This window comes from Dryobates pubescens, chromosome 17 (genome assembly GCF_014839835.1).
Source record: "Dryobates pubescens isolate bDryPub1 chromosome 17, bDryPub1.pri, whole genome shotgun sequence".
NCBI classification, from domain to species: domain Eukaryota; kingdom Metazoa; phylum Chordata; class Aves; order Piciformes; family Picidae; genus Dryobates; species Dryobates pubescens.
The window spans coordinates 14,922,549-14,948,658 of NC_071628.1; the positions used below are offsets into that span (position 1 = coordinate 14,922,549).

The 26,110-nt window shown below is 36.6% G+C and overlaps 1 protein-coding gene across 1 annotated transcript in view; it reads left to right on the top strand.

Annotated features, from left to right (window-relative positions):
• UNC13C (unc-13 homolog C) overlaps positions 1–26,110 on the top strand; it is a 137,562-nt gene that overhangs the window by 52,972 nt on the left and 58,480 nt on the right. The window contains exons 10-16 of the mRNA XM_009906444.2: positions 4,008–4,177; positions 6,639–6,754; positions 7,900–8,063; positions 12,470–12,620; positions 14,985–15,053; positions 16,393–16,482; positions 17,587–17,715. Of these exons, the coding sequence (XP_009904746.2) occupies positions 4,008–4,177; positions 6,639–6,754; positions 7,900–8,063; positions 12,470–12,620; positions 14,985–15,053; positions 16,393–16,482; positions 17,587–17,715 (889 nt within the window). The remainder of the gene's footprint in view (positions 1–4,007; positions 4,178–6,638; positions 6,755–7,899; positions 8,064–12,469; positions 12,621–14,984; positions 15,054–16,392; positions 16,483–17,586; positions 17,716–26,110) is intronic.

Below are 26,110 nucleotides of genomic sequence, written 5' to 3' on the forward strand. Positions count from 1 at the left end.
GTAGATTTCCTAAAAGACTATGGAACAATCTTTGAACACTGAAGAACAGCATGGACAGACTTTTCATAGCAATGCAATGGATGAATCCACTGACTTAGAATAGTGGCAATAATAACCATGAGGTTAATAATAGCAATAAATGCCTCCCAGAACTTCATTTTACTGCTTCCATTCCCCATCTAGACCATATAGCATCCAAGATATTTTCATCTAAGAGAATAAAACTGAAAAATTCAGCAAGGTTCAGTTCCTGGATTGCTTTATGTGAATTGCCTGTTACAGAAAATGTATTCTTTATACTTCTTTATAAGGGGATTTACAAAACAAGCAAGCAAACAAACAAACCACAATAGATCAAATCAAAACAAACAACAACAAAACCCCTCGGACTTTTCATGCACTAGTTTGGGGTTTTTTTTATCTCTGCTGTGTTCTGATCTGTTTTCTTTTCATGTATATAGTTCACACAGCCAAGCAGCACCTCAGTTCTTATGTTTTTAAATTAAGTCTGTATTGACTCACTGAATGAATTAAAGCACTTAAAAGAACAAAATCTTGTCTCTCAATGGTCTGCACCTAAAGAAATATCCACCTGAAATAAAGATATGAATACTAAATCTTGCTGTGGTTAGTATTGTGAAGTGATATGTACCATGTTTTCTCAACAGGCCTTAGTATGTGTTTGTGCAAAACTTACAGGCACTTTTGTAACAGGCTAAACAGAAACAGAAGCTACCAGAGAAAGAAAATGAAAACAAAATAGAGGAAAAAATAGCTACTTCAGTTACAGTAGTCCACCATGACTCTTCAGCAAGTGCTCTTACATAGGCAGACCTGCAGTTTTCAGCTGAAGTAGCCTGCTGAAAACAAAAGATCTTTAGGTTTGTCCATCAACAACTGAAGTGACTTGTCTGAAACTTAGGTAAATCACATTGGCTGTGGATTTGACATTTCTGGAGGGTTATGTAAGTGAATATTATTTTGGTATTGGAGAGCAGAGAGAATGTTTATGGAAGAAACTTATCTCACACAGTTTTGTTTTTCTTTTTAATAACCCTTTTTGCTGATGCTTCAGGAGAAAAGAATAAGGCCAAGCACATTTTGAAAAGGAGGAATGAGAGAAGCAAGAAAGACACTTCTAGAGTAATTTAATCTATCTGTGAATCATTATGCTAGCTGAAAAATTAAAATAAGTATAGTATAATGCTTTCCTTTTTTCATTTCTTTGTTCTGTTATATTCAAGGATACTTTTCTATTTTTTTAAAGAACCTGATCAGTTTCTGTGGCATTGAAAACTTTCCAGGTCTAAACAGATTTTTCTTACTATTACAGGGAAGATTTTTCTCCACTTCTTTGGAGCTCTATTTAAAAGTACTAAATGTTTGATTTTTTGACTACTCATTTGTGCAATGATTGGTTAAATGTTAATTTGGAAAAAGAAAAATTAGTTCTGTTAACAGAACAGATAGAGTAATGAGAGTCATATAAATGGCTCACCCTATGCCACAGTAGAAGTCCCCTGTTTAGTGTTTCTATTGCGTGTACAGCTAAATGCAGTCCAGGACTCTAGCAGTGTTAAACAATTCATAGCTATATTTTAGGAAAATTAAATGGTTTCCAGGTCTGGCCTGTTTCTTAAGGCAAACATTTTTATCTGATGCATCTGCATCTTCCTGTACTTCATATGTCCTTGCCAGTCAGATTTGGAATTTTGTGGTTGGTCAGAGGAATTTCACAGACTGCCTAATACTACATCCATCATGCTCTATGAAAATAAGGAGTCAGACAGAGATGAAATCATAGCAGTGTCCTCAGTATGAGTTCACCTCATAATAGACACCAGAGAGCCCATATGACGGGCTAATTTATGAAAATCCCAATTATGGGTGAAGATTCAATAGGTGATTGCACTTTGTTAGATACCAGGGAAGCCAGTTGTAAGACAAAAGGAAACCAGGCTTCATTAGTTTTGCTAATCACAGAACAATGTGGTTTTAAATTACCAGAGATATCTGCAATGTTAAAATTTGGAATGCAGACAGACAAAAGCATTTCTGTGATACTGAGTGATGTCACAATGAGACAGAGCAAATGCTATGTGTGCCATTTTTAGTGACTGATTTGCCTCGACAGTAATAATACCATTTAAAGCACTTTGTACTTCCAAAGCCCATTACCACCACTAATTAATTCTTAGAACACCCTTGAGGGAATCCAGTTGGGAGATAAGTTATAGTATTACTGTTTTAATGTTGGAAACACTGAGACAGATTGCTGAGCAGTGATAGTGCTTGAAACAGAATTCAAGTAAGAATTCTTAATCTAGCATCAGGCTAAGACATTGCTGAAGATAAAAACTTACTGCCACACTTTAAAGTTATAAATAGTGATAATCAAAGATTTGTAATATAGTACATATTTTGCTAGTATTACTGAATGGACATAGAAAGACCTGGGTTAGTACAGATTCATGAGTGTGACATGACTTCTAACTGATGCCATATCTGGAGTAGCCATTAAATGTCATCAGAGAGTTTTTCATTATCAGACTTCTGCAGTAAGGGGATTCCAATGGAATCAACAAAAGCCAACACTGAACAATAAGAATGAGTCTTTTGTGTCTTATAAGAATAAGCAGCAGTAGAGTTTCTTTTCCAATTGTGTGACAACATAAACAGAATGGAGCCAGAAGTAAAAATTTGTAGCTACTGTTAACTCTGCAGATTGCAAGTGAAGTCACCTCACTCTTTCATACATCTAGTATTTTCTCAATCCCACTCAACTCATAAGGAGTTAGTAAGCCACTTAAATTTGCTGTATGGTGTTCTGTCTGTATGCTGTATTTTTACTGTATGGTGTTCTGTCCCTACTCTTTCTCCTTCCCAGGGAATCGAGGTCTTGGAGAAAAGTAATATATATTTTAAAGAAAGCAGATACTTATTTCTCTAGGCTTTCCTGGTTGCCTCTCTTGTCTTTCTGTGGTGTTTGCACATACTTGTTCAGGCTGGGTGCCCCCCTGATGCCACCACACAAGCCACATCTGCGGTGCCCCAAAGAGTCCAGCCCAGTGGGTGGACACGGGAAGTTACGTATTTCATCCCATAGTGCCCTACTCCCTTATAAAACCATCAGCGGGGGTCCTGCACTTCCTCTTTCTTCCTTCACCGTTACCTGGTAATGGGGTGAGCCATCTCACGGCCTCTTGGGCCTGCCTAGGCCAAAGGCCGGGGGGAAGGACAATCTCAGATCTGGCCAGCTGAGATTAGCCTAACAGTGGAAGAAGGTAGGGGGAGAGAGGGGGGTGTGAGGAGAGGAAGAAAGAGCCCTGGGAGTTTTGGGTGTCCCCTCAGGTGGGGAGAGGGAAGTGCTGGGATGTTTTGGGGTATGCTTTGGGATCTCTGTTTTGTCATTGCGCTTGTGGTTCTCTGTAAATATTCACTGCTTTTCTATTTAAACTTTTCACCACTTTTGCAATCTGTTTGTCTGAGTCTCATTTTTTGCCCATGGTGGAAGGATCAGCCTTTCAACCTACCACAATACTTAATGGATTGGTTTTTCAAAAGGTTTCTGCCATACACTGGAAAAAACTTTTAAATATTTTTCTCACTTTTTGTGTTATATCATTGTAGGGTACTGCTTTTGTGTTCTACTGTATGTGCTACTTTCCATTCCCAAATGAATAAACCTGATCCAGCTGCATCTCTCTTAAGATAACTGTTAAAGTACATATATGACATTCCTGAATAAATGGAAAAAAAAAAAAAATATATATATGTAAAAATGTGGTCAAGTTAATATCTTTAATTTTTTTATGTATAGTAACTGTAGTTTTGTCCGTGGCCATGTGTCATGGCCTTTTATTCCACTGAGTGTTACAGGTTGGTTGTGTCCTGTCACTTTATGCACTTAAGCAAGTGCATGGAAATTGAGGACAATGGATTAGACAGTAGAAATGTGTGTAGCTTATGTATCACGCCCATTTGGGGTTTGTTTTTTATAATTACAGTGAATGCCATAACTCTACAGATAGAATAAAAGTGAGAGTATGGGATGAAGATGATGACATCAAATCTAGAGTAAAACAACATTTCAAAAAGGAATCAGATGACTTTCTTGGGCAAACTATCATTGAAGTAAGAACACTGAGCGGAGAAATGGATGTATGGTATAATTTAGGTAGGAATCTTACTGATTTATTATTCTTTTAAACAAATTTAAGCAGAACCTCAGTATCTGTAGATCTGTGACCTCTAAAATATATAACTTTTGTGCCAATATGTAACTTCTAAAATGTTAACTGTTACAGGTCAATCTGGGGGGGGAGGGGGAAGGTACCTTTTTTTGATTGAATGTTATGACAGTTACAGAGAGCAGGCTAATCACAACAATATTTTAAAAAATCATTTTAATGTGAAATTAAAAACATGTAAGAATACCCAACACCTCAGACTAGTTCAGACAACACTTCAGGCAATACCCAACACTTCAGACAATAACATTCTCTGAGAAACACATCTATCAAGACACATAGAAAAATCTAGCAAATAATTTTCTGGTTGTCCACACTAATTTTATCACATATTAAAAACATAATAATGAAATGATGCACCATTCTGGGCATAATCGGCTTTGGTTTGCGCTGTGTCACACCTATTGTTCTTCATGAAGCTCGCTTGCTTGAGTTTTCTGTTCTCTGCATGACAAATGTGTTTACATGCAAAGTCACATCCTGAAGGCAGCCTGCTGAGGGTCAAGATACTCTCTCTTGTCTTTAATGACTGCACCTTCTTGTTTGGTCAGGTCTTAAGAAGTATCATTCTTTAAATTGGAAATAAATCGATGAAAGCAAGTCTCAGAATTTATTTCCTTTATCTAAATCTAAGCATACAACTGCTCTGTAATTGTAAAAGTCTCCTTGAGTGCACTAAATGTTCTGGAGTAGCCCTTTAAAAGTTAATCACCTATATTTGATAATAAAAATGTGATAATAATATTTTTCTCTAGATTGCCTGCTCTCTGAAAAGTGCAGGTGAATTATGTGACATAACCTTCTGAAATTATAGAGATTTCCTTTCCTACTTAACAGTGCTTACTGTCTAGTGTTTCATTTTTCTGTGAAAAATATATATGTGATGGGGAATTATTTGATTTCCTATTGACCATGAAAAGAAATCCTTGTTTTATTTCCTATTTATAAGACTCTTAAAGGCTAAGGTAATTTGGTCATTATGAATTCTGAACTTTATTTATTTATTTATCACTACCTGATTTATTTATCACTGCCTGATATCCTGAGATCCCTCCCCAGCCTTCCAGTATCTGAAGAGGACCTACAAGAAGGCTGGGGAGGGACTTCTCAGGATATCAGGTAGTGATAGGACTAGGGGGAATGGAATGAAGCTGGAGGTGAGGAGATTCAGGCTGGATGTGAGGAGGAAGTTCTTCACCATGAGAGTGGTGAAGCCCTGGAATGGGTTGTCCAGGGAGGTGGTTGGGGCCCTGTCCCTGGAGGTGTTTAAGACCAGGCTGGACAAGGCTCTGGCCAGCCTGATCTAGAGTGGGGTGTCCCTGCCCATGGCAGGGGGGTTGGAACTAGATGATCCTTGTGGTCCCTTCCAACCCTGACTGATACTATGATAGTATGATTATTCCTTGAAAAATTAAGCTCATATAAATGCAAATATAAATTATTGTGAAATTGATTTTAAAACAAAATCTTGCTGAACTTATTTGACTGGAAGGAGTTTAATAATAACATTGAAAAATCCATGTCCTCTGTGGAAGGAAGAATCTAGAATGAAAACCTATCTGTCAATATCTAAAAAATATTAGTAAATGGTTCACAATAATTCTAATATTTCAAAAGCAATAGCACATTTTATTTGAATACACACACATATTGACACAACTGCAGCATCAGCATATAGAGCAAGGAGGTGTGACATACTCAAAATGATTGTATTTGTGGGATACCTATTCTTTCTAATTTTACTCTTCACCACCACCCACATCACTGTGCTTTTTGAAAGAATCATAAAAATTGCCAATACCTATTGACTCAGTTATGCTGCTTGGTTGTACTGGAAAAGTGAAGATTGATGTCAAAAGAAGTTAAGTAACCTCCACAACGAGTGATAGCAAATCAATGGACTAGTACATACAGCATAGATACATTTCTTCATTTCCTCTGTAAGATTCAGCTTATTTCTGCAATTGAGATGTGCCAAGAACATTTTGAGTTTCTCTCAGACAGAGTAGTTCAGGTTGTTGCTAAAGTCTTCATATCTAAAAAAGAAAATCAACAATGAAAATAATAATTAGAACAGATACCATATAGAAAATAAGATATAATTCCTATTGGAAAGATAAAAGAGTTAAAGCATTGTGCAGTCTGGTTTGAATGTGGCAGATGAAATGTTAAAGAATCTTTATTTCCTATTTTGATATTCTGCTTCATGGCCTGAACTGTATGTGGTGTATTAAAAACAAAATAAAAATTACTTGCTGTCAACAGCAGGACTTTTTGGCTTTTAAAAGGGTCATATTAAGCTAGAATGGTTTATAAAAGTTTTTCACATGTCATATATGTAATTTAGATAGATACTAGTTACTAATGTCTTGTTTTTCTGCTCTTCAGAGAAGAGAACAGATAAATCTGCTGTCTCTGGTGCCATTAGATTGAAAATCAATGTTGAAATAGAAGGAGAGGAGAAAGTTGCTCCCTATCATGTGCAGTACACCTGTCTACATGAGGTATGTTGGAGAAGTTAAAGAAAGCAAGCTATACAGAAATTACTATCTAGTTGTTGCATGGATAGATTACTATTTAGTTGTTGCATGCTGTAAGGCAATGGAAGATTAGAACATGGAAACAAATAATTGTTGCTATGCCTCAGGACAAGTTTATTTTAGATTTCTTGCTTTGCATTGCTGATGGCATATCAGGTTCAGAGTCAAAGGCAGGCTGAAGTAACACCAACAGATCATTCCTGCTTTCTGAAAGCTGACAGATAACACATAGCTGAAAGTTTAGCACTGGTGTGTATCTACAAAATCCCATTGTTAGCCATTTGTAAAACTGAATCTTCAGGGCATTTTTCCTCATAGATGTTTTTTTTTTGCCTGATATTGGAAGTGTTTTGGCCTGGGGAAAAAAATGGCAAAATTCTGTTACTTTAAGATAATCCACAGGACAGTTATGGACTAACTAGCAAAACAGAAATTAATTCAAAGTTTTGGATTTATTTTTTTATATATATAAAATCTGCTGCTCACATTGTTTATACATGTGAATCTGGGCCCTCTGAGAAGCATTATAGCATCAAATTAAATACTAGCTTTGGTCCTATGGTTGCTAAACCTGAAGTTATTGCATGCCTTTTGCTACCTGAGAGGTTTCTGCAATGTTTCTGATAGCTTTCCTGTATATTACAGTTCTAAAATAATGAATTTAAAATTTATTGGTCACAGATCCAGTTACAGTTGAAGCACTACACAGTAACCATGATTTCATTCAGTAGCAAGGGCATATAATAAAGATGATAAAGTTTCTGTATGAACTTATGTTGATGTTTCTGTGCTGTTAACTGACATGACCTTGTATCAAGGATCAATGTGCTGAATCACAAACCTGCAATACCATTACAAAGATTTTTGAGAACCTTGGGGATTTGTGTTTCACAAATGGTGACTAGTTAGTGCCAGTCTTCAGAAAAGTAATGATTAATAAAAGACTGAAAAACCCCTAACAACAACAACAAAACCAAACCAGAAACAACTAAATAAAACAAAAGAAACAAACCTAACATTGACCATAGAGATTACTATTCTATGGGATATACTTTCAGGATGCCACTTAAAAGCCAAAAATTCCTGTTTGAAACATTTCTTACATTTAGAATCTATTCCATTACTTGACGGAAGTTAAATCAAATGGTGGTGTAAAAATCCCTGAAGTGAAAGGTGATGAAGCATGGAAGGTGTACTTTGATGATGCTGCACAAGAAATTGTAGATGAATTTGCAATGCGCTATGGAATTGAATATATTTATCAAGCTATGACGTAAGTATTATCATGTCTGGTTTTCTGCTCTACTGTCAAGAATTTGTTTGAGGGAAGTGATGAGAACCAAGCCTTCGTGCTTTCATCCTCCATTTCACTCATGTGAAATTCCTGTTATCATTTTCATCCATCTGATTCTCATTGGGTTATTTCTCATCCACAATGGAATTAAGGTATATTATAAGCATTTTGTAAGCTCTTACTGGTATTACTGTTAATGCATTTCTTAGTCCTTATAATACTGGTATATGGCAAAGATCAGAAAGACTTCTGCTGTTCCAGATGAGATTGGGATAGTAAAACAGGATTTTACAAGTACAGGAGTACAGCAGCTGGTTATCTCAATACAACATGGCTGTATTGTTAATGGACAATTTCAACAGAAAAATTATTTTGAAGTTTCTTTTCCTTTATCTCTTGCTGAATGCCAGGAGTACAGAAATCATCACAGAACACCAGCAAGGTCTATAGTAAGCTTCCATAGTATATGTAAATAATTAATGCAAACCATTTTTAGCAGTATTAGAAGCTGTTACTACATCATCTGTACTAAAGCAGCTGTCTGATTGCTTTAGAACACAGCACCACTGAGGTTAGAGGCCTGGGGATACAAGAGCTTCATCATGTATTCTTAATTTGTCCAGTGAAAAGGGCTAGATTCTGCTCCTGCTACAGCCACAGGAAAGCAGAGGTCTCCAAATGAGCCCTCTAAAGAGGAATATTATGAAATTTTGAATCAGAACATGTATCTCATTTCCTCCATCTCTCTACAATACTTTCTTGAAAAAAGATCTTGTAAGTATGAAGGCACATAAAACATGTTAAGTTTTCTTTTTTATTATACATAATGACACCATCTGCTACTGCAATGAACATGTCTTTCATTTTATGTAGCTCGTTGTGAATTATGGTTCTGTACATCTGACACAAAGGTAGACAATGCATTTGTAATATATACATTTTTACTGCTCCTTCTCCAAGGACCTTGGACACTGTTGCACAGAATAATTTATTAAACTTAATAGTTCCCCTGTGGTATGGTGTGTTATAGTACATATGGAGGAACTCATGCACTGAGTTTCATGAGAATTTGGGTTTTCATGTTTAGCTTCTCTTTAGCCATATGTTTTACATCTTGATTAAGTTATGTTAGTTATCAGTGAACATAGCATTATAGCTTCACAACTTGATTTCAATAGGTATGCCATTTTTACCAAAAAAAAAAAAAAAAACCAAACAAAAAAAACCCCTTTGAAATGATGGAATTGTTCCTGCTCTATGAGGCAAAATGAATTCAAAGTTTTGCATGAGATGAAGTCCCAAGAGCTATTAATGCCAAGGGAGGAACCTTATTACCATTTTGCTTAGAAAATAAAGCAGGACTGGTTTAGCATTAGTTTTCTCTTACCTATAGACTTGGTAGTTGCTTATCTCAATGCTTTATTTTTATACAAGGAAATAATGCAACATAAAGATTAAAAAAAAAGAAAGAAATTTATTCAGAATATGTAACATGGATTTGGTCAAGTACTGGAATCCTTTCTCAAGAACCCCTACTCAAAAATTCTAACCAAGCCAAGTTAAATAACCTACCTTGGCTTGTTGTCTTGCTTTTTGTTCTTCCTTTCTTCTTTACTTTTCCACCAAATTTTCATGCTATTGATGGGTACAAACTAGACATTTGAAGGCAGTTGTAATAAGAAAGTGAATTTAATACTGGTAGGCACAGGTAATTGACACAGGAAATAAATGCTAAGATTTCATCGCCCCTATACTAATGCCCATCTACATTTTAAAATATTACACAGTAATAATGAGCAATCCCTATTTGAGAAATAGGCCACATCCTCTTTAAGGTAGGAATAAAATCAGGTATGAATCTAATCTCAAACAACACATGGCAAAGAAGATATATTCATGTACATTCTTTTGCTGATTCATCTGCAGATGTCTCTCAGCACTCAGACTTTGGGGAGAAGAATTATGAAGACATTAGATCTGTCATGAAGAATTTTCTTTTTTATTATTATTTGCTGGTTTCTTTTGTGTTTATGAGATAATTTTTTTTTTTCTCCTGAAAGCAACTTTAATGGCTGGGAGAAAGTGTACAGCTTCTTGATTTGGAAAGTAGAATGTTCAGATTCTATTTGGTAACAATGCACTCCTACTGAAAGAAAAGCAATTTTCTGCCATATGAGAAAGAGAATTTGAATGTAATCACTTTGCCCAAAGGAATATTGTCTAAGCATTTTATGCTCAAGAATCTAGCTGCAGCATATTTCCATTGTATGTCTCATGATAACATTGCAAATTAAAATGTTTGCATTTATGAATGCAAATCTGACTACGCTTTAATAGGCCATGTCTTGGACCCCAGAGAGCATCCACATGCATCTTATGCACAGGATCAGGCTCAAGTGAGTTTTAGGGGTTTCTAACAACTGTCATTTTTTAAAATTCATATTTACTTTTAGTTTAAAAATTACCTATTATATAAAGTCTTGGGGCCACTGCATATCCTGGGGCCAGGATATGCAGTCCTGGTCCTTTAAGGTGTGGGTAGATGGCATTTACTGCATTTCTGAACACTGTAAATCCAATGAAACCTCCCTAAAGTAACACTTCCTAGAACAATTTAACATCCTGTTCTGCTACAGCAATAAACAATCCCACTTCTCTATCATTTTAAGTTTGTGCTGGTGGCTCTGTCATCTTATGATCCTCTTAGTAAACCCTCATGATTTGTTTCTCACTCTCTTATTTATATTTATTCCTTCTGAGCATGGTAATAATATTTCAAAATGATAGTCTTGGTTTTCTAAATACACTGAGTGTACCCACCAACCACAATCGTTGCAGCTCAGCAAAGACAAAATTTAGATCAGTTTATAGTTTTAGTACTTGGCTACTTCATGGAAAATCAGTCCAATAAGTGACGAAGTGTAAATTCTGTGAGCATGAAGATCAAATTCATTTCCTCTCTCAACAAACATCAGCAAAGAAATTCTGCATTTTCTGTGATTCTAAACACATGTGACTCAGTGTTTAATTCTAGATCAGAAGGGGGTTTACCTCTGTGTCACCTAAGACTTACTGGAATGTGGATATCCATGCAAAATATCACATAGATGGTTACTTACTGGCTTTAATCATTGTCCTCAATGAGACCTTTATCATTTAACTTATTTTCCAAGTGTGATTGTACCTGTTAGAGACAGACACAGCCACAGCCACATTATAAAGACAGGAAATACAGACTGTTCTTCCCCAAAGGGTGCTTGCTCTTTTAAGCAATGGCTCAAGGCAAGGGATGTCTCAAGGTACAGATTCCAATTCCCCAGTTCTTAAGGAGGGAAATCTTTGAAGTAACAAATGTGGGTTTTATGTCAATAGAAAAACAATTATTGACCCAAACCCAAAATACAACAAAAAGCCTGCTTGTGTTGCAGGAACTGCAGCTCTTTAAAATTTCTTGACTCTATAAATTCTATAGCCTATTCTTCTCCTAAGGCAAAATAGTCAAGAGGAGCCAAAGACTCCAGTTAAGAGGAGCATACTGCCAAATCAAGACCTTCAGACATACAGAGAACTCCCGAGTGATTGTAGTTTCTTCATCCTCTTCTGTTAGACTGTATACTAGTTTTCACCACCTTTTTCTCTACCTAATTCCCCTCACTCTCCTGTCTCTATATCTTCCTCCCAATTTTGCCTAGCATATTAAGACTTTATGTTTTGCAGTCCTGTTGTTCACTCTCCTAGAGTTACATCTGTCATTCACCTCTTACAACCTTATCTTGTAAACTCTGTGTGCATTATAAGCAGGCATCTCCTGTTGTTTCAAACAAGTAACCAGTGCTGCTGTGTTGCAGCCCTGGTTTTGGCTGGTTCAGGATTAACAAACTGATTACCCAACTTTATTGGCCTGAACCAAATTTGATCAGTGAACCCAGAAGTCGCTTAAGTCTCACCCTTCATGAATAACGTAGCCTAAAACACAAGGCACAGTAAAATACCAGTTTGTCTTCTTGTTGGCATCAATTAAATCCTCCTCCACTAGAGAACAGATCTCGTGGCCTTTTATGCTAATAATTTTGTGCTTGATTCTAAATTTGTGTTTAATAATGAATGTTTTGCTTAATAGAAATTAAGGTAGTTAAATAATTTTCATGTATTTAGGATTTACAGAGTAAGAAGTAAGTGTTAATCCAACACATTCAGTTTGACAATGTCAGTGTGCAACAAGTAGGAATTATTTCAAACATGTCTGGATTTCCTTTGTGTGTATCTGCACTATTGTTTGTGAGGTAGCTCGACAGTTACATCATTGGAGCTGAAAACAAATGGTAGTGAGGGAAAGAGCAGAATCATCACCATCTTTTGTAACTGTTGATTTGTTTGAATTGTAGGCACTTTTCCTGTCTGTCTTCTAAATATATGTGCCCTGGTGTTCCAGCAGTTATGAGTACATTATTGGCCAATATAAATGCTTTCTATGCTCATACTACAGCAGCAACTAATGTATCTGCCTCAGATCGGTTTGCTGCTACTAACTTTGGGGTAAGTAGACTTTTCATAGAGTATTAGCCCTTTTGTTTTATATTATGTAATACTATATTGACTTCTAAATTCAAACATTTTTTACACTTGCTCAGAGTTGCTGTTAGCTTCTGAAAATTTTACCATGAGACTTTATAATCAGTCATTGTAAGATCTAATGATGCTGCTTAGCTTGTTCTGTAGAGATATATAAGGCATGTAAGGTAGAAAACATTGGCACACATGCATATTACTAAAATCATTAACAATCAGGTTCCATTTTTATCACAGTGGGGCTTGCAAACTGCTAACTGCACCAGACTAAGTATCAGTTGCAGTTGTTTTCTCAGGCTTTGTCATCAATGAACTCATTAACTGAATGGATCTCTCCCTTCTCATGAGACTCTATAATGATGGATTCTTGGTTTTGCTGAAGTAATGGAGTGTTGGCCAAGTCCTGGATTTAGGTATCAGAAATTTTAGGAGGAACACCAGCATCTTGGGATGTAGTAGTACCTTTTTTGTTGCTAACTTTACTCCTGGGGGCTAATTCCTCACAGTGCAGACTTCCTAATCATTTAATGTTACAAAAATAACAATATGTTCATTCTGTTTTCTAATTTAGTCACCTACTGTCACTGGGGAGAAGAGAGCAGATATACATACCAAGGACAGGGTCTTTACTTTGGAGACAGTGTGTTCTAGAATCTAAATGCTACCACCTGCTCCTAACAGTTTGCTTCGGAAAAAGAATATTAATTTTGCTCAACTACTATAGGTTAAAAAGTTTTATAAGCAAAAAGTACTATCAGAATATGTATGATTTAATTAGTTTATTATCATGACACCACAATATTGCTCTGTTCTTATTCAGGTTTTCTTTTATACACTGATGGATTGTTTGTTATGGAATGATTCTACATCTTTGTTGAAACAAGGGTACACTTTTACTGTTCAAGCTCTACTGAACTTTTGAGCTTGATCTAGGTTTTGAAATGCAGGAATTTTTTGGCAAGATTTTCTATTCTTTTCTTCCTTTCCATCCTGGTCACTTTTATAGTGATCAGAACTACTTTTCTCCTCAGATTGGGAAGAGATTAAGTTCTCCTCTGATGTTAATGCCAATTTACCCTTGACGCAAATTTAAATCCAATTTGGAGTCCAACAGATGGATAGAAAGACCATAGCAGGCATCACTAATAGAGATTTGGATTCCTTTTTGAAATAACTGACTTACAGGCAAAATATTAGATTATTTTTCTCTCTTGGGTCAAAAGGCATTTGTTAGTGGATAGCTGCACTTCAGTCATCAAAAAGATCTCAGATTCAAGTCCTCAGGCTACAGCTAGGAAGCATTTGGCTGACTGATGTTTCAGTACAGATCTATAACATTACAAAAAGTTACTTTTGATTGGTTCCTTAAGGGAACTGTGCCAAATAAGTGGCTTTTGGAGTAGGTTAGTGCTCCACTGATGAGAGAGAGTGCACAAAGAACACTGTTTTCATACTAGTGTTGATGATCTCTCAGGGAGGGTGTGGACACGTGCATTCTGAGAGCTATTAGACCTTACTTGCACAAGCCTGCTGCTTTCCTGTTGGCTGGCAAGGACTGCTGAACAGTTTTGTGCAGTGTACTATGGAATATGCTCTAACATGCAGACTGGTCATTAGAACCTCTCATTAATATTACTTGAGAATGGCACAACTCAGCTGGGTATCTCTCAGTAACATATTTGCACTGCACCTTCATCTACCAAGATAGGAAGCTAATCTCCACTTTTCAAAGGGAAAACTGTTAGTGTGCAGTATTAATTAGCTTATTCCTACAAAAGCCACTGATTCTGAAGTAAAAATGTCTATCATTCATTTACACCAAATTCTGCTGTAAAAGAGGGAAGGGGAAGTGTCTTCTTCAAGACTGTAAGTGACTGCAAGGCAAGCATAGATATTTAATAAGCTTATCTGTTTTAATCAGCCTTAATTAACTAAAACTTTGGACCTTATGCTGAACTAATGCTGTTACTGCATTTTTGGGTAGAGACATCAGGCAAAGCTTTTCAGTTTCTAGATGTTTTGAGTTATTTAGCAACACATCAGAAAAATACTGCATAGGAAAGTCTGTGTCACCTCACTAGTGTATTGCACAGCTGCACAGTGTTGAATCCATAGCAGGTAAATCACAATGGAGGACAGAAAGGGAAAATAAAGTGATAAAATACACCCCCCTGGCCTTGAAACCCTGGTATCTCAGACTACACATTTACATCAAACAACGAAGAACAATTTTTCACATAAATTAGGAATGGAAAGCAGCTTTCTAAAAACTCACTAATTACAGGAATCTGCAGATTCTTATTTCAACATATTCTTGTTTTCTTTCTACAGAGGGAAAAGTTCATAAAACTACTGGACCAGCTGCACAACTCTCTGAGGATTGATTTATCTAAATACAGGGTATGTGCAACATGCTCTATCTAGGGAACAAATCAAATGTAGGGCATTTTGTATAAATATCCTTGCGGACTTTAACTGCCTAAAGAAGTCTGATATTAATCCCTCTTGTGACACAGAAGCTGAAAATACTGGGTGCTGATATAAGACACCTTTGGAACAAAAGCTTATGTAATTTAAGCAGTTTGAGAATATTTCTCCGATTTGAAAAAAAAAATAATATTATTTTCTTTCCAAAATCTAAGAATAGGTCAAGGGATGAACAGATGGTCAAGAAAGAGTAGGATTCAACAACTTGGGTTAAATTAATCCATAAGTAATTAATCTGGGAATTACCTTCACTGACTCATGTAGTGAAAACTGCATCTACTGCTGTATTTATTCTGTGAAACTGAAATCTTTGCTACAATTCTATGCCAAGTTCCTTGAAATCTTAAAAGATATCTGACTGCTCATTTTTCTAGATGATGGGAATTGCAGTTTCATTTTCACCGCATGGAAGCTCTTTCCACTGAAGTGTGCTTCCAAACCCAGCTTGTCAGGAAAGAATCACGCACTGAATACCTGTCTGTTATTGTACCATTCTGAACTCCCTCTCCTTTTGCAATCCACGGGATCATGATACTTTTGGATGACACATGAGTGATTAGGGCTCCATTATCATGGATCTCCTTTCAGCTGCTAGGAATGGCAGCCTCTACCTCAAGGATTTCTCTGCTCATCTGACCTGCTTTCTACAACTGAAGGGAAAAGGGAGTATTTAAAAGAACCCCAAAGTATTAGGAAGTAGTAGAAGTTGCACATGCTCAGTTTTTAAGACTCTAGCCTTCATACAGTATCCTAGGGTCTTTTACTTTTGAAGAATGTTATCCAGATTATATTGGAGAATGTGGATATTTGGCTTATGTTTCATTAGTATGAAGTGATTTAAATAACACTTCTTCCCATCAGTCTTCTTGTTAATTGCACAAATTTCACTGTGATTTCTTCATTAAAGTTTTTACTTCATTTGTGCCTACAAGTGATTTATGTACCATGGAGAGCTCATAAGTTATTTTCATTAGCAATGTTTTCCATTGTTTGAGGCTTTTTTTACTCCATTAATGTGTTGGAAATCATGCACATTGCTAGTAGAGAAGCGTGAATGTTATCAGAAGTGTTCCTATTCATATCAAAGGGCTACACATAATTAACATCCTCACAGGCAGAATTCAGGTTACACATGAACATTTCTAATCCTTCCAAGCAGCATCTTTGTTTTCCCAGAGTTTTTTCCCTAGCTGTTCAAGGATCTTACCTGTAACTCCAATTTTACATGATTCCTCTCTTCCTGATTCACCAGGATAATTTTCCTGCCAGCAATCCTGAAAGACTTCAAGATCTGAAATCAACTGTGGACCTGCTTACCAGCATTGCTTTTTTTAGAATGAAGGTATTGTCCTTCATGTGTACAATTACTCTTGGGGGGGGAAAAAGTTGTCTTTTTTTAATCCAGTAGCATCATACTCTAGCTAATACTCTGAATCAATTAATCTTTGTCAGTTTAAAATTAAATCTTTCATCTTACCAAATATCATTGGTGTAAAGTCACTTTTTGATTAACTGTGAGGTAAAAGCCATTCATTATCTGTGAAAAATTAACTGCCTTTTCCTTTCTTAACCATTATTTTTGCATCATAGGTGTAATGTCATTTTTTGATTAACAATGAGGTAAAAGCCATTATCTTTGTAAAATAAACTACCTTTTCCTTTCTTTAAAATAATTTTTGCATCTCCTCAAGGAAACAAAAATTTTACTGGTTTAATTACTCTAAAGTCAAAATATATAAAGCAAACTCAGTTGATCTGCTTAAGAACATGTACCATATAGAAAAATATTTTCCTATTATTCTCATAATATCATGCCAAACAGCAAGTATGATACCTCTACTTGTCCTAGTCACTCCAGATGTTCCTCTCTATGTGATCAGGTTCTGAAGTATTTTTAGAATTAAATGGTGCACATTAATATTACTGGATGAAAATACAGAAACACAAGGCAACATTTGTCACAATGTCATGTGATTTCACTGCAATAGGCACTATGTAAAGAGAATTAAAATAATCCATTAAGTGAAGTTCAAATTAATGCATCCTACAGTGGAGTTAAAAGATGAACCCTTTACTTTAAAAAATGAAAAGCTCTTTGGCTGATGTTTCAAAGAAAAGCACATAATTATTTGGTTTAATTATTTCCTAAATAATGGAAAAGCCTTTAGATCTTCCACTAAAGATGTAAACCCTGAGGCATGTGTGCCTCTTTCATAGTATGAATCATTTCATTCATTCCAATAAATCTTAGTGATATAATCTACTTGCTTCAGTATGTGTTTTAATGCCTCTCTAAACTTAAGGTAACAGAGTTTTAAATATTTTTATCACAATTATGCTGAACACTTTTCATCCTGTATTGCAGAGCAACATTCTTGGCAACACTTGTTTTGTGTGGGATTCAATAAAATTCTGACACACTACTATTTATGGAATATTTTGCTAGGTCCTTGAGTTACAGAGCCCACCTCGAGCCAGTACTGTGGTGAAAGACTGTGTAAGAGCCTGCCTGGACTCCACTTACAAATACATTTTTGACAATTGCTACGATCTCTACTCCCAGTTAGTGGATCAGGTAAGGCACATGAACTTGTTTCGTGCTACTGCTCTTTCATTATTAGAATACATAGAATACATAGAATACATAGAATAAACCAGGTTGGAAGAGACCTTCAAGATCATCGCGTCCAACCCATCAACCAATCCAACTCCGCCCAAGCAACTAACCCACAGCACCAAGTACCCCGTCAAGTCTTCTCCTAAAAACCTCCAGTGATGGTGACTCCACCACCTCCCCAGGCAGCCCATTCCAATGTGCAATCACTCTTTCTGTATAGAACTTTTTTCTAACATCCAGCCTGTATCTCCCCTGGCGCAGTGTACCATAAGTAAATGCAAAGCATTCTCATGCTTCTTCATATCAAAGCACGTGGGTTATTTTCTTTTCGTTTCTGTGAGAAGGAGCAATATGTAGAATAGAATAGAATAGACCACACCAGACCAAGTTGGAAGAGACCTTCAAGATCATCGTGTCCAACCCATCATCCAACACCACCTAATCGACTAAACCATGTATCATAAATAAACCCACAGATGGCTATGACCACCAAAATGTTTAACATGATGAGTTTCAAAATGAACATGTTAACTCCTAACTTAATCATCACATTGAACATGACTGTAAAATTGTCTGGTTTAGTGATGACGGAGAATGGAATCAATACAGCTGATCAGTATGATCTAGTATTGTCCCTTTATTGCTTCAGTGTTGTTCGATTATAATGCAAGCAGAGTACAGAGCAGACAGTAGAGCTGACAGGCTAGTAAGAAGTGCGTAGAAGAAGTGCGCAGCAAGAAAACCTTTACAACTTATATAAACTCGGAGGGCATTGCTGGCATGGCTTCACTGGCCCCTCACGAGTGACCCCACACTATTACTATTGATTATTGGTTAAACTAGCAATAACACGCGAGGTTGTTGATGCAGGTGTGCGTCCTGTTATTCCGAGATAACTCTCTGTGTTTATAGCTACCAGCATCCTGCTTTGGTTACACGGTGCAGGCACAGCACTATCCTGCTACACTGCTAGCCACTTCTGCTCCCATGCTGGACACGGCCTACCACCATGTCAGGCTCTAGGCCTACACTGCCAGATGGCTCACACTGCTTATTGCAACCATTACCACAATCTAGTGGCTTTAGGGAAGATGCCACTAGATTTATTATCGCTAATTTAAGATCCATAATTGGAAAATAATTTTTAAAAGCTGATATTTCACTTCAATAGCTTTAGAAAAGAAACATCATTTTCTGGAAATTATATACTGCCTTTCCAGCCTTATACTTTAACACCTGTGATGCATGCCAAGTATCCAGGCTTAAAACCACTTCAAGAAAGTGAAGGATAATTCTGTAACATTTCTTACTATTAGTCCATCAGGTTGCAAATCAGCAGTCCATCACTGGTGCAAATTCTAGCATTTGTCATATTCCAAATGCCATGCAAGAGCCTTCAGAACATGGGGATTTTTTTCTAGAAGTACAGTTAAAATTAAGACATTTGTGTCTGCAAAATTATACAACTGTCTAACAGGAGCATCACTCTTTTCTTGGTCTTTTACCTTCTAGACAGTACACTGAATAAATAGGTATTCCAGTGACTATTCCTGTCTTGAGAAGGATGAATTAAGTTGTTTGGAAAATGCACATTTGATGTGTAGTATGTAATAGAAAAGAACAGTCATACTACATGATAGAAGATAGCAATTTTATCTGAAAGCACATTTCACTTGAATCCAAAATATGAACTCCTGTACTTCAGCAGAGGCAATACATGCTATATATCCAATTTTTCTGAAATGAGACTTTGCTTTGTAATGCTGGAGTCCTGTTATATGAGAAACTTTATCTCTAGTTCCCAAGCTTTGAGCGTAAGAATGTCTTACCAGCACCCATGGGCACCCCACACTTTTCAGTGCTTGTGTATGGGTTTATTCTCCAAGAGATTATATTGTAAACTGAGTAGCAATACGAAGTAGTGGAAGGGACACCTTCAGACATCACATCTATTTGCCTCATAAACTGTTCTGTATTTTTTCTAATATTTATTCTGCAGCAGTTTGATCTTGTCTGTTAAATATAGTCTCACCTATTGCTAGACTGAGTATCACATAAGCCGACAGTTTGTCAGCAGCTGCTAGCCATTTCAGAAAACAGTTACAGGTGAAATGATCTTACTTCTGCAAAGCACTGTGATTCCTGTAAAAGCTTGTCTATATTTAAAAACTGTCACTACTTTTTTCCTGTGAATTCATGAAACAGTTTAGCCTTCCTGTTTTAGTAAATGGTTTAAAAACCTCCGGATCTTATGTAGCTTACATGTCTCTCTCCAAACTGTTTGTTGTTTTTGCTCAGCAGGATGGGCAATGTCATATTATTTTCCTCTTGCACAACTCCACTTCTATATGAAGTCCTCAAAATAATTATTTTTTAAAAATATATATTTTAAAAATCCACAAATATTTGCTCAGCTGGAGAACTGACTTGACTGTATTTCACATTATGTATACGTTGCCTCTGTTCTCTTTCATTAAGATTTCCAGTGGGTGAGTTTGTATGTAGAAACTTTAGCATGCAAGTGTAGATAGTTACAATCACTAGCAATGTTGAAATGTGCAAATAGCATAATTTAAAATTAAGATAAATGGGCCACATTCAAATGAGCTCATGGCTAACAGGAACCAAATGACAGTCCTATATAATCTTAACAAAGGATGCTAAAACTCTTTCACAGCAAGTGCAAGGCAATTCTTAGAAATAACTACTCTAGCTTTAACAGAGGGATGAGTGAATTAATTCAAGTTACCTACATTTTGCAGCAACTCTAGAGCTGTACAAAGAAACTGCCTTCTGTGTTATCTTATAGTTTCCCATATATATGCAAATGCATTTAATTTTAGAAACAGCTGGATATAGAGTTATTGGATCCTATAGCTCAAGGATTTGCAGTGAATCCAGGTGCAGTGCAGACACCAGATTCCACCCTTAAGGCTTCTTCATTAACCGTTCTTTTATTGCTGCTTAGCTCCCCATTACATGAGGTCCTCTCCTCTTAGAGGAAAGGAATTCATCCTAGCAAAGTGGTGCAGCACAGGAGGTTCATGTTTTAGCTGTACAGCTGAGATTTGAGCTGTGAGTAGTGAGAAATGAAACTGATGAACCCCGAAGCAGCAAGAAATGGTTCATATGTAGGTCACCACCTGCTCTCACTCAGGGGAAAGACTGGCAGCTGTTGTTCTGCTGAGACCCACTGCAGGCTCAGGGTTTTACTGGGGATGATATTATGAAAAAGTGGAACCTAGACAGTCTACTTAAACAGTAGTATTTCCATCTGGCCAGGAGGTTCTGCATGTTGCATACCATCACTCTGTGTAACTTACCTTAACCATCCTCTCTGTTTGCTTTTATCTTTCACCTAAAATTCTCTAAGACACCTGCCACCAGTATTTCTAGAAAATACATTTTGTGCCCAAATGTTTGTCATTGGGTTTGGGGGTGAAAATAGAATAATTAAAATTGGGGTGGTCAAGCTGGAGTTTTGGGAGCATGATCACTATAAGAGGAACAAGGAAATCACAAAGCATGCTCAGCTCTCCACTTCCTCTTTTAACAACTCTCTACCCTCATGTCAGAGAGGCAATCACTGTTACAAAGCAAATGTCTTGCAGCAGAATACCAACCCTCAGGAGCAGCAATATTTCCTAGGGTAAAGTGTGGTAAATGCTAACTATGCAAAAATACTTCATACCAGAACAGAAAGAACAACTGATGACAAAGAGCATATGAGTACTAGAGAGTAAAACATGACATCTTGACAGTCTTACTGACACATATCTTACTGTCCTCATTATTTGAGGCAAAACATTCTGATGAGGAACTGCCTGATTCCTTATGCAGCAGATGCAGTGTTTCTTTCTAAATAACACTGATCTGAGTGAAGAGCTAGCTGCCTTGTGTTGAAAAATAAAATGGCCTTCAAAAAGTACTTTAGGAAGCACTCTGATAACTTTCTGATTTGATGTACAACTATGTCACTGCTTCTGTTTTTTAAGAAAACAAAAAGATTTTGAAATCCTGGCTAATGCTCACAAGGACTGAAATCCCTTCAGTAATTCTTTTTTCAGTCTTCTGCATTGAGTGAAACCAATAAAATGCAAATCAAGCTCTTTGCATTCTCTAAGGAGCTCTTCATCAGTACAAATCATTGCATGACTCACAGGACCAGTATACTGGAAACAACCACTGGAGTACTATACCTGACACCTGCTCAGCAGAATAATATTGAAATTCTAACTGGGTTTGGAGACCTTTTCTTTTGTCTGTTAGTTGGCTTTGTGTGTTATCACAGTGAATCATGGTGCAAAAGACCGGGGCAACAAACCATCAAGTTCTGGAGGCAGGTGTTACACAGCTGTACCAGCACAGTGCTCTTCCCTTGCAATTTATCTCTGCTTAGAGATATGGCACCATAAGTCAAGTCAATAATGTACCAATAATGTTCTAACATCCTAGCTTTTGGGAGCCAAAATTTCTACATTAAGATGCTTCAGACTGGCATGTGAATCAGCCCATGCTTTGAGTGCTGGCATGGTTTTGCTGTGCTTGAATCTGAGTCCCTGGTAACTCTTCCATCTGGAATTTAGGAACTCAAGCTACTTAGGTGCTTTTGAAGGCATATCTCTTTGTCGTTAGTAGAAGTGATTCAAAAACAGGTTGATTATTAATTTTTTTTAATAGAAATCCTGTAAGAATTGAATTAGGAAGCATTTCCTCTGTAATTTTGGAGCACATTCAAAAGTATGAAGAACAAAATAAAGTTGTACAGTAGTGAAAGCTGTTTACTCTAGGGACTCCTGTTTTTCAGGCACGCAAATTTCTGTGCCAAGTCACACTTATTATGAGGAATTTTGTTATATTTGCATACTGCTTTAGATGCACTGAAAAGGTTCTGACATCTGCAAGTCTGGCATGCAGAGGGTGCTTAGAGACTTCTTACATTGCAGCATTGTGTTTAATGGGAAACGTCAGCCACTTTAGAACAGCAGAAAGATGCACTTTTGCTCCAATATTTCAAACCCCAGTCTGAGACTTCTAAATCAATTCTTACAAATAAAATTGCTTTTTAGAAGCTTGTCTGAGAACACTGGTTAGAAAGGCAAGAGTTCTGTCATTCTGTGAAAGCAGAGGTAAAAGAGGAGTAGGAAAAGCCATAGGTCTTCAGATGTGAAATAAGGAAGGGTACTAGTATTGTCATGAGAGGAGATAAACAAACAAACTCATTTGTTATCCAAAGCCTGATACTCTTCAATTGTTTGTGTGAGCTCTAGGTGCATAGCAGTGAACTGTTCTCAGTTAATGTTGGATCTCCAAAAATCAGGGTATTTTTCAGTGCTGAAATACAAATGCTGGGAAAGGTTGGTGCGAGTGATATAAACCTGAACTTTCAGCAGGCCTTAAATACAAACTATCTCATAAACCATGAAAGTCTAACCAATATTGATTATTTGTGAGATTGCAGTTAGTTCACATTCCAGCCCCTCCAGTTTTAAACATAGTGTTTTTAAAAGTGGTTCGATATCAGTTTCCTCTGATTATTTATTGATCATAATTATTTACTTATACTGTGTGATTGGGCTAGCCTACTATTCCCATAATACATTATAAGCTTGAGCAGAATGCCCAGTATTCTGAATCCTGTGGCTATGAGGGTATGAAAACTTGAATTCTTGTGTGAAGTGGCTTCAAGTCCTATTTGTGTCTGAATAATGGCAAAAGCAAATGTACATTGAAATCTGTCCCTCCATAAATAATGCTCCAAACTGATTAACATTGGCTTGGAATTGAGTGGAACACTGACAATTCTGAGAAATGTGCACACACAATTCTGCATATAACTTTGTGGCATGCTTCCTGTAGGTTGATGATTATGGTCTAATTAGTAGTACAGCAATCACAGGACAGGCATCAATTCAGGTATGCAAAACCATCTGTCATCCTGATTACATAACCTAAGCTGAGGCCAAACTACTTCAGCCTCCTTTCTATCTAGATTAACATGACCATGCATATATTTATCCATGCTGTAAGCTGGCCTTGGTTTCCAAATAAAATATGCTAATAGAGAATGTCATTACTTACACATTACAGTTCTGTCCCCATCCTGTACTTTGTTTCAAGAATGAAAACAGTTTACATATTGCTGTGCACTAGCACTACTCAGAGAGGACTGGTTCAGTGAAAAACTCTTACACATTTTAAATGCCTTTTGAGCCTGCAAGTGGTTTGTGGCTTTAAACTAAGTAAATGCTGCAAAGCCAAATTTTCACTTGCTATGTATATAAAAATATTTTTAATGTACTTTTAAAAGACAGAATTTTAAAAACAGATGTGTGAAACACATATAGATGTTTGTATCCATGTATAATATGTATATATAGTGTATATTGTGTACTCCATGCTTGTTCTTAGCCTCTTCCAAAATAAATAATATTAAGTGAGCATTATAAAAACCCAAAAGTACCATTGAAAGTAATGTTTCATCATCTGAGTGGTCTGCAAAATTGCACTCTCTATCCTCCTGCTAACCAGGGCTACTGCCTTGGTTGTCTTTCAGCTTCCATTCTACCATTATTTATACAGAAAATACTACATTCTGAAACTTATCTTGAGGCTTGCAGCAGACACAGTATTAATGCAGATTATGTCCTGAAATCATAGGACTGGATTTATTAAAGTCACACCCATACAAATGTTTTTTTATTGATTGCATAGAATAGTAACACATTAAAAAGTAGGCAAAATAAAACCAGACACTTGTCCTACAAACTGGTAAGATCAATCATGAGAGAAGTTGAAAGCCTTGTGTTCCTTAGACCAGCCCTTACAGATTTATCTCAAGGTAATACAGATGTGGTTTTTAATCCTGCTTCACGCTGTGCCTGAAATTACTTTCTCCAGCCTCAGCCAATTTTCCAGAGTGCAAAGTATGGTTGCTTGTCAACGGTTTAGCCATTTTTTTCTTCAACTCAGAAAAATCCCTCTACGTTTGATCTTTTTCTCTAAGAGAATATAAAGAAATCCAGCAATTGGTTTTGGTTCCTCTGTCCTACATAATCCACTCCCTGCACATGAACTCAAGTGACTAGGAGATTGGTAGTAAAAGGAAACAGGAAAAACAAAACATTTAGTGCAAGTAAGGAATTTATTTTGATGCATATCATATGAAAAAGATTTCATAGTTCCTCTTTCTGGTTTTGATGTATTCTCGGTGGGGGGAATGCCAAACAAACAACAAAAAACAGTTGCAAATCACCAAGTTTGGATTTTGCATCAAAAAATAAACCATAGAATCTAGAGTATTTCCTGTGCTTGTAAATCTTAGTTAAATAATATAGGTTCTTTTTAAAGATGATTTAAAGCAGTCTTTGTTTGCAATTAGGTAGTTTTCCAAATGAATTGTGATGCTCTCAATACGATTAAATATTGTGTAACAAAAAATGTTATAAATTCTATTAGTTCTTTGGATTCCTAAAGTGACCAAAATTGAATTAAGACAGCTTTGCCCAGGCAAGCACATCTAACTTACTGTAGCTGTACAAAATAATTGGAATTCATTTTCTCTGAAACTGAAATTTTATCCAAAATGGCTTATTACACTTGATGTGAAGTGAGGAACTAACAGGATTTTGCATTAGTCCTATGATACTCTTTGGAATTTTCTTTTCCAAGAGATGTGGGATTGCCACTAAAGCTGGTGTTATTCTTGGCATTGGCTGCTGTTTGGATTTTTCCCTATTTCTTGTGTTCCAAATAAGTTTTCAATTGTCTTTAGCTAGCACTAATATACTGTTGCAGGCATTTATTCATAACTGTCTGTGAGCAGTAAAGGCAGCATTCCCTGTGACAAAGAATTAATAAAAAGGAACACAATAGAGGAATGCCTTGTAAAATCCAGTGCCTGATGACCAGGTTTAAGAATCACTTGTATTGTCATTGTATAGACATCTGATATTATAATTTGTTTGATGGTGCCTTTTAATAATATCACTCTTGTACTGTTGGCCAGTTAGTTGTTGAGCTTTTAAGTAGGGTATGTACTGCAATATCTTCTTGTGGCGTTTCATGCTTCTGTGCATGTAGACAGCATCACCATTCCAAGCCACATTACAGAGAGCTGAGAGATTTTAAGTTGTTTTCCCTAAGTGAAAAGACTAGTGAAAAAAAGAAAGTGATTCTGCTAACTAGCAAACTTTTGATTCTATCAGTGAAAGTTCTGAAAGCTCTCTTGGTTACTGCAAGAGCAGTCTATGATTTTAGCTTGTTCAATGAACTGCGTCTCCTCCAAAAATGAAAGACAGGCACCTTCAGGAACTCATGAGATTGAAAAGAACCATGAATAGTATCTAGTGAT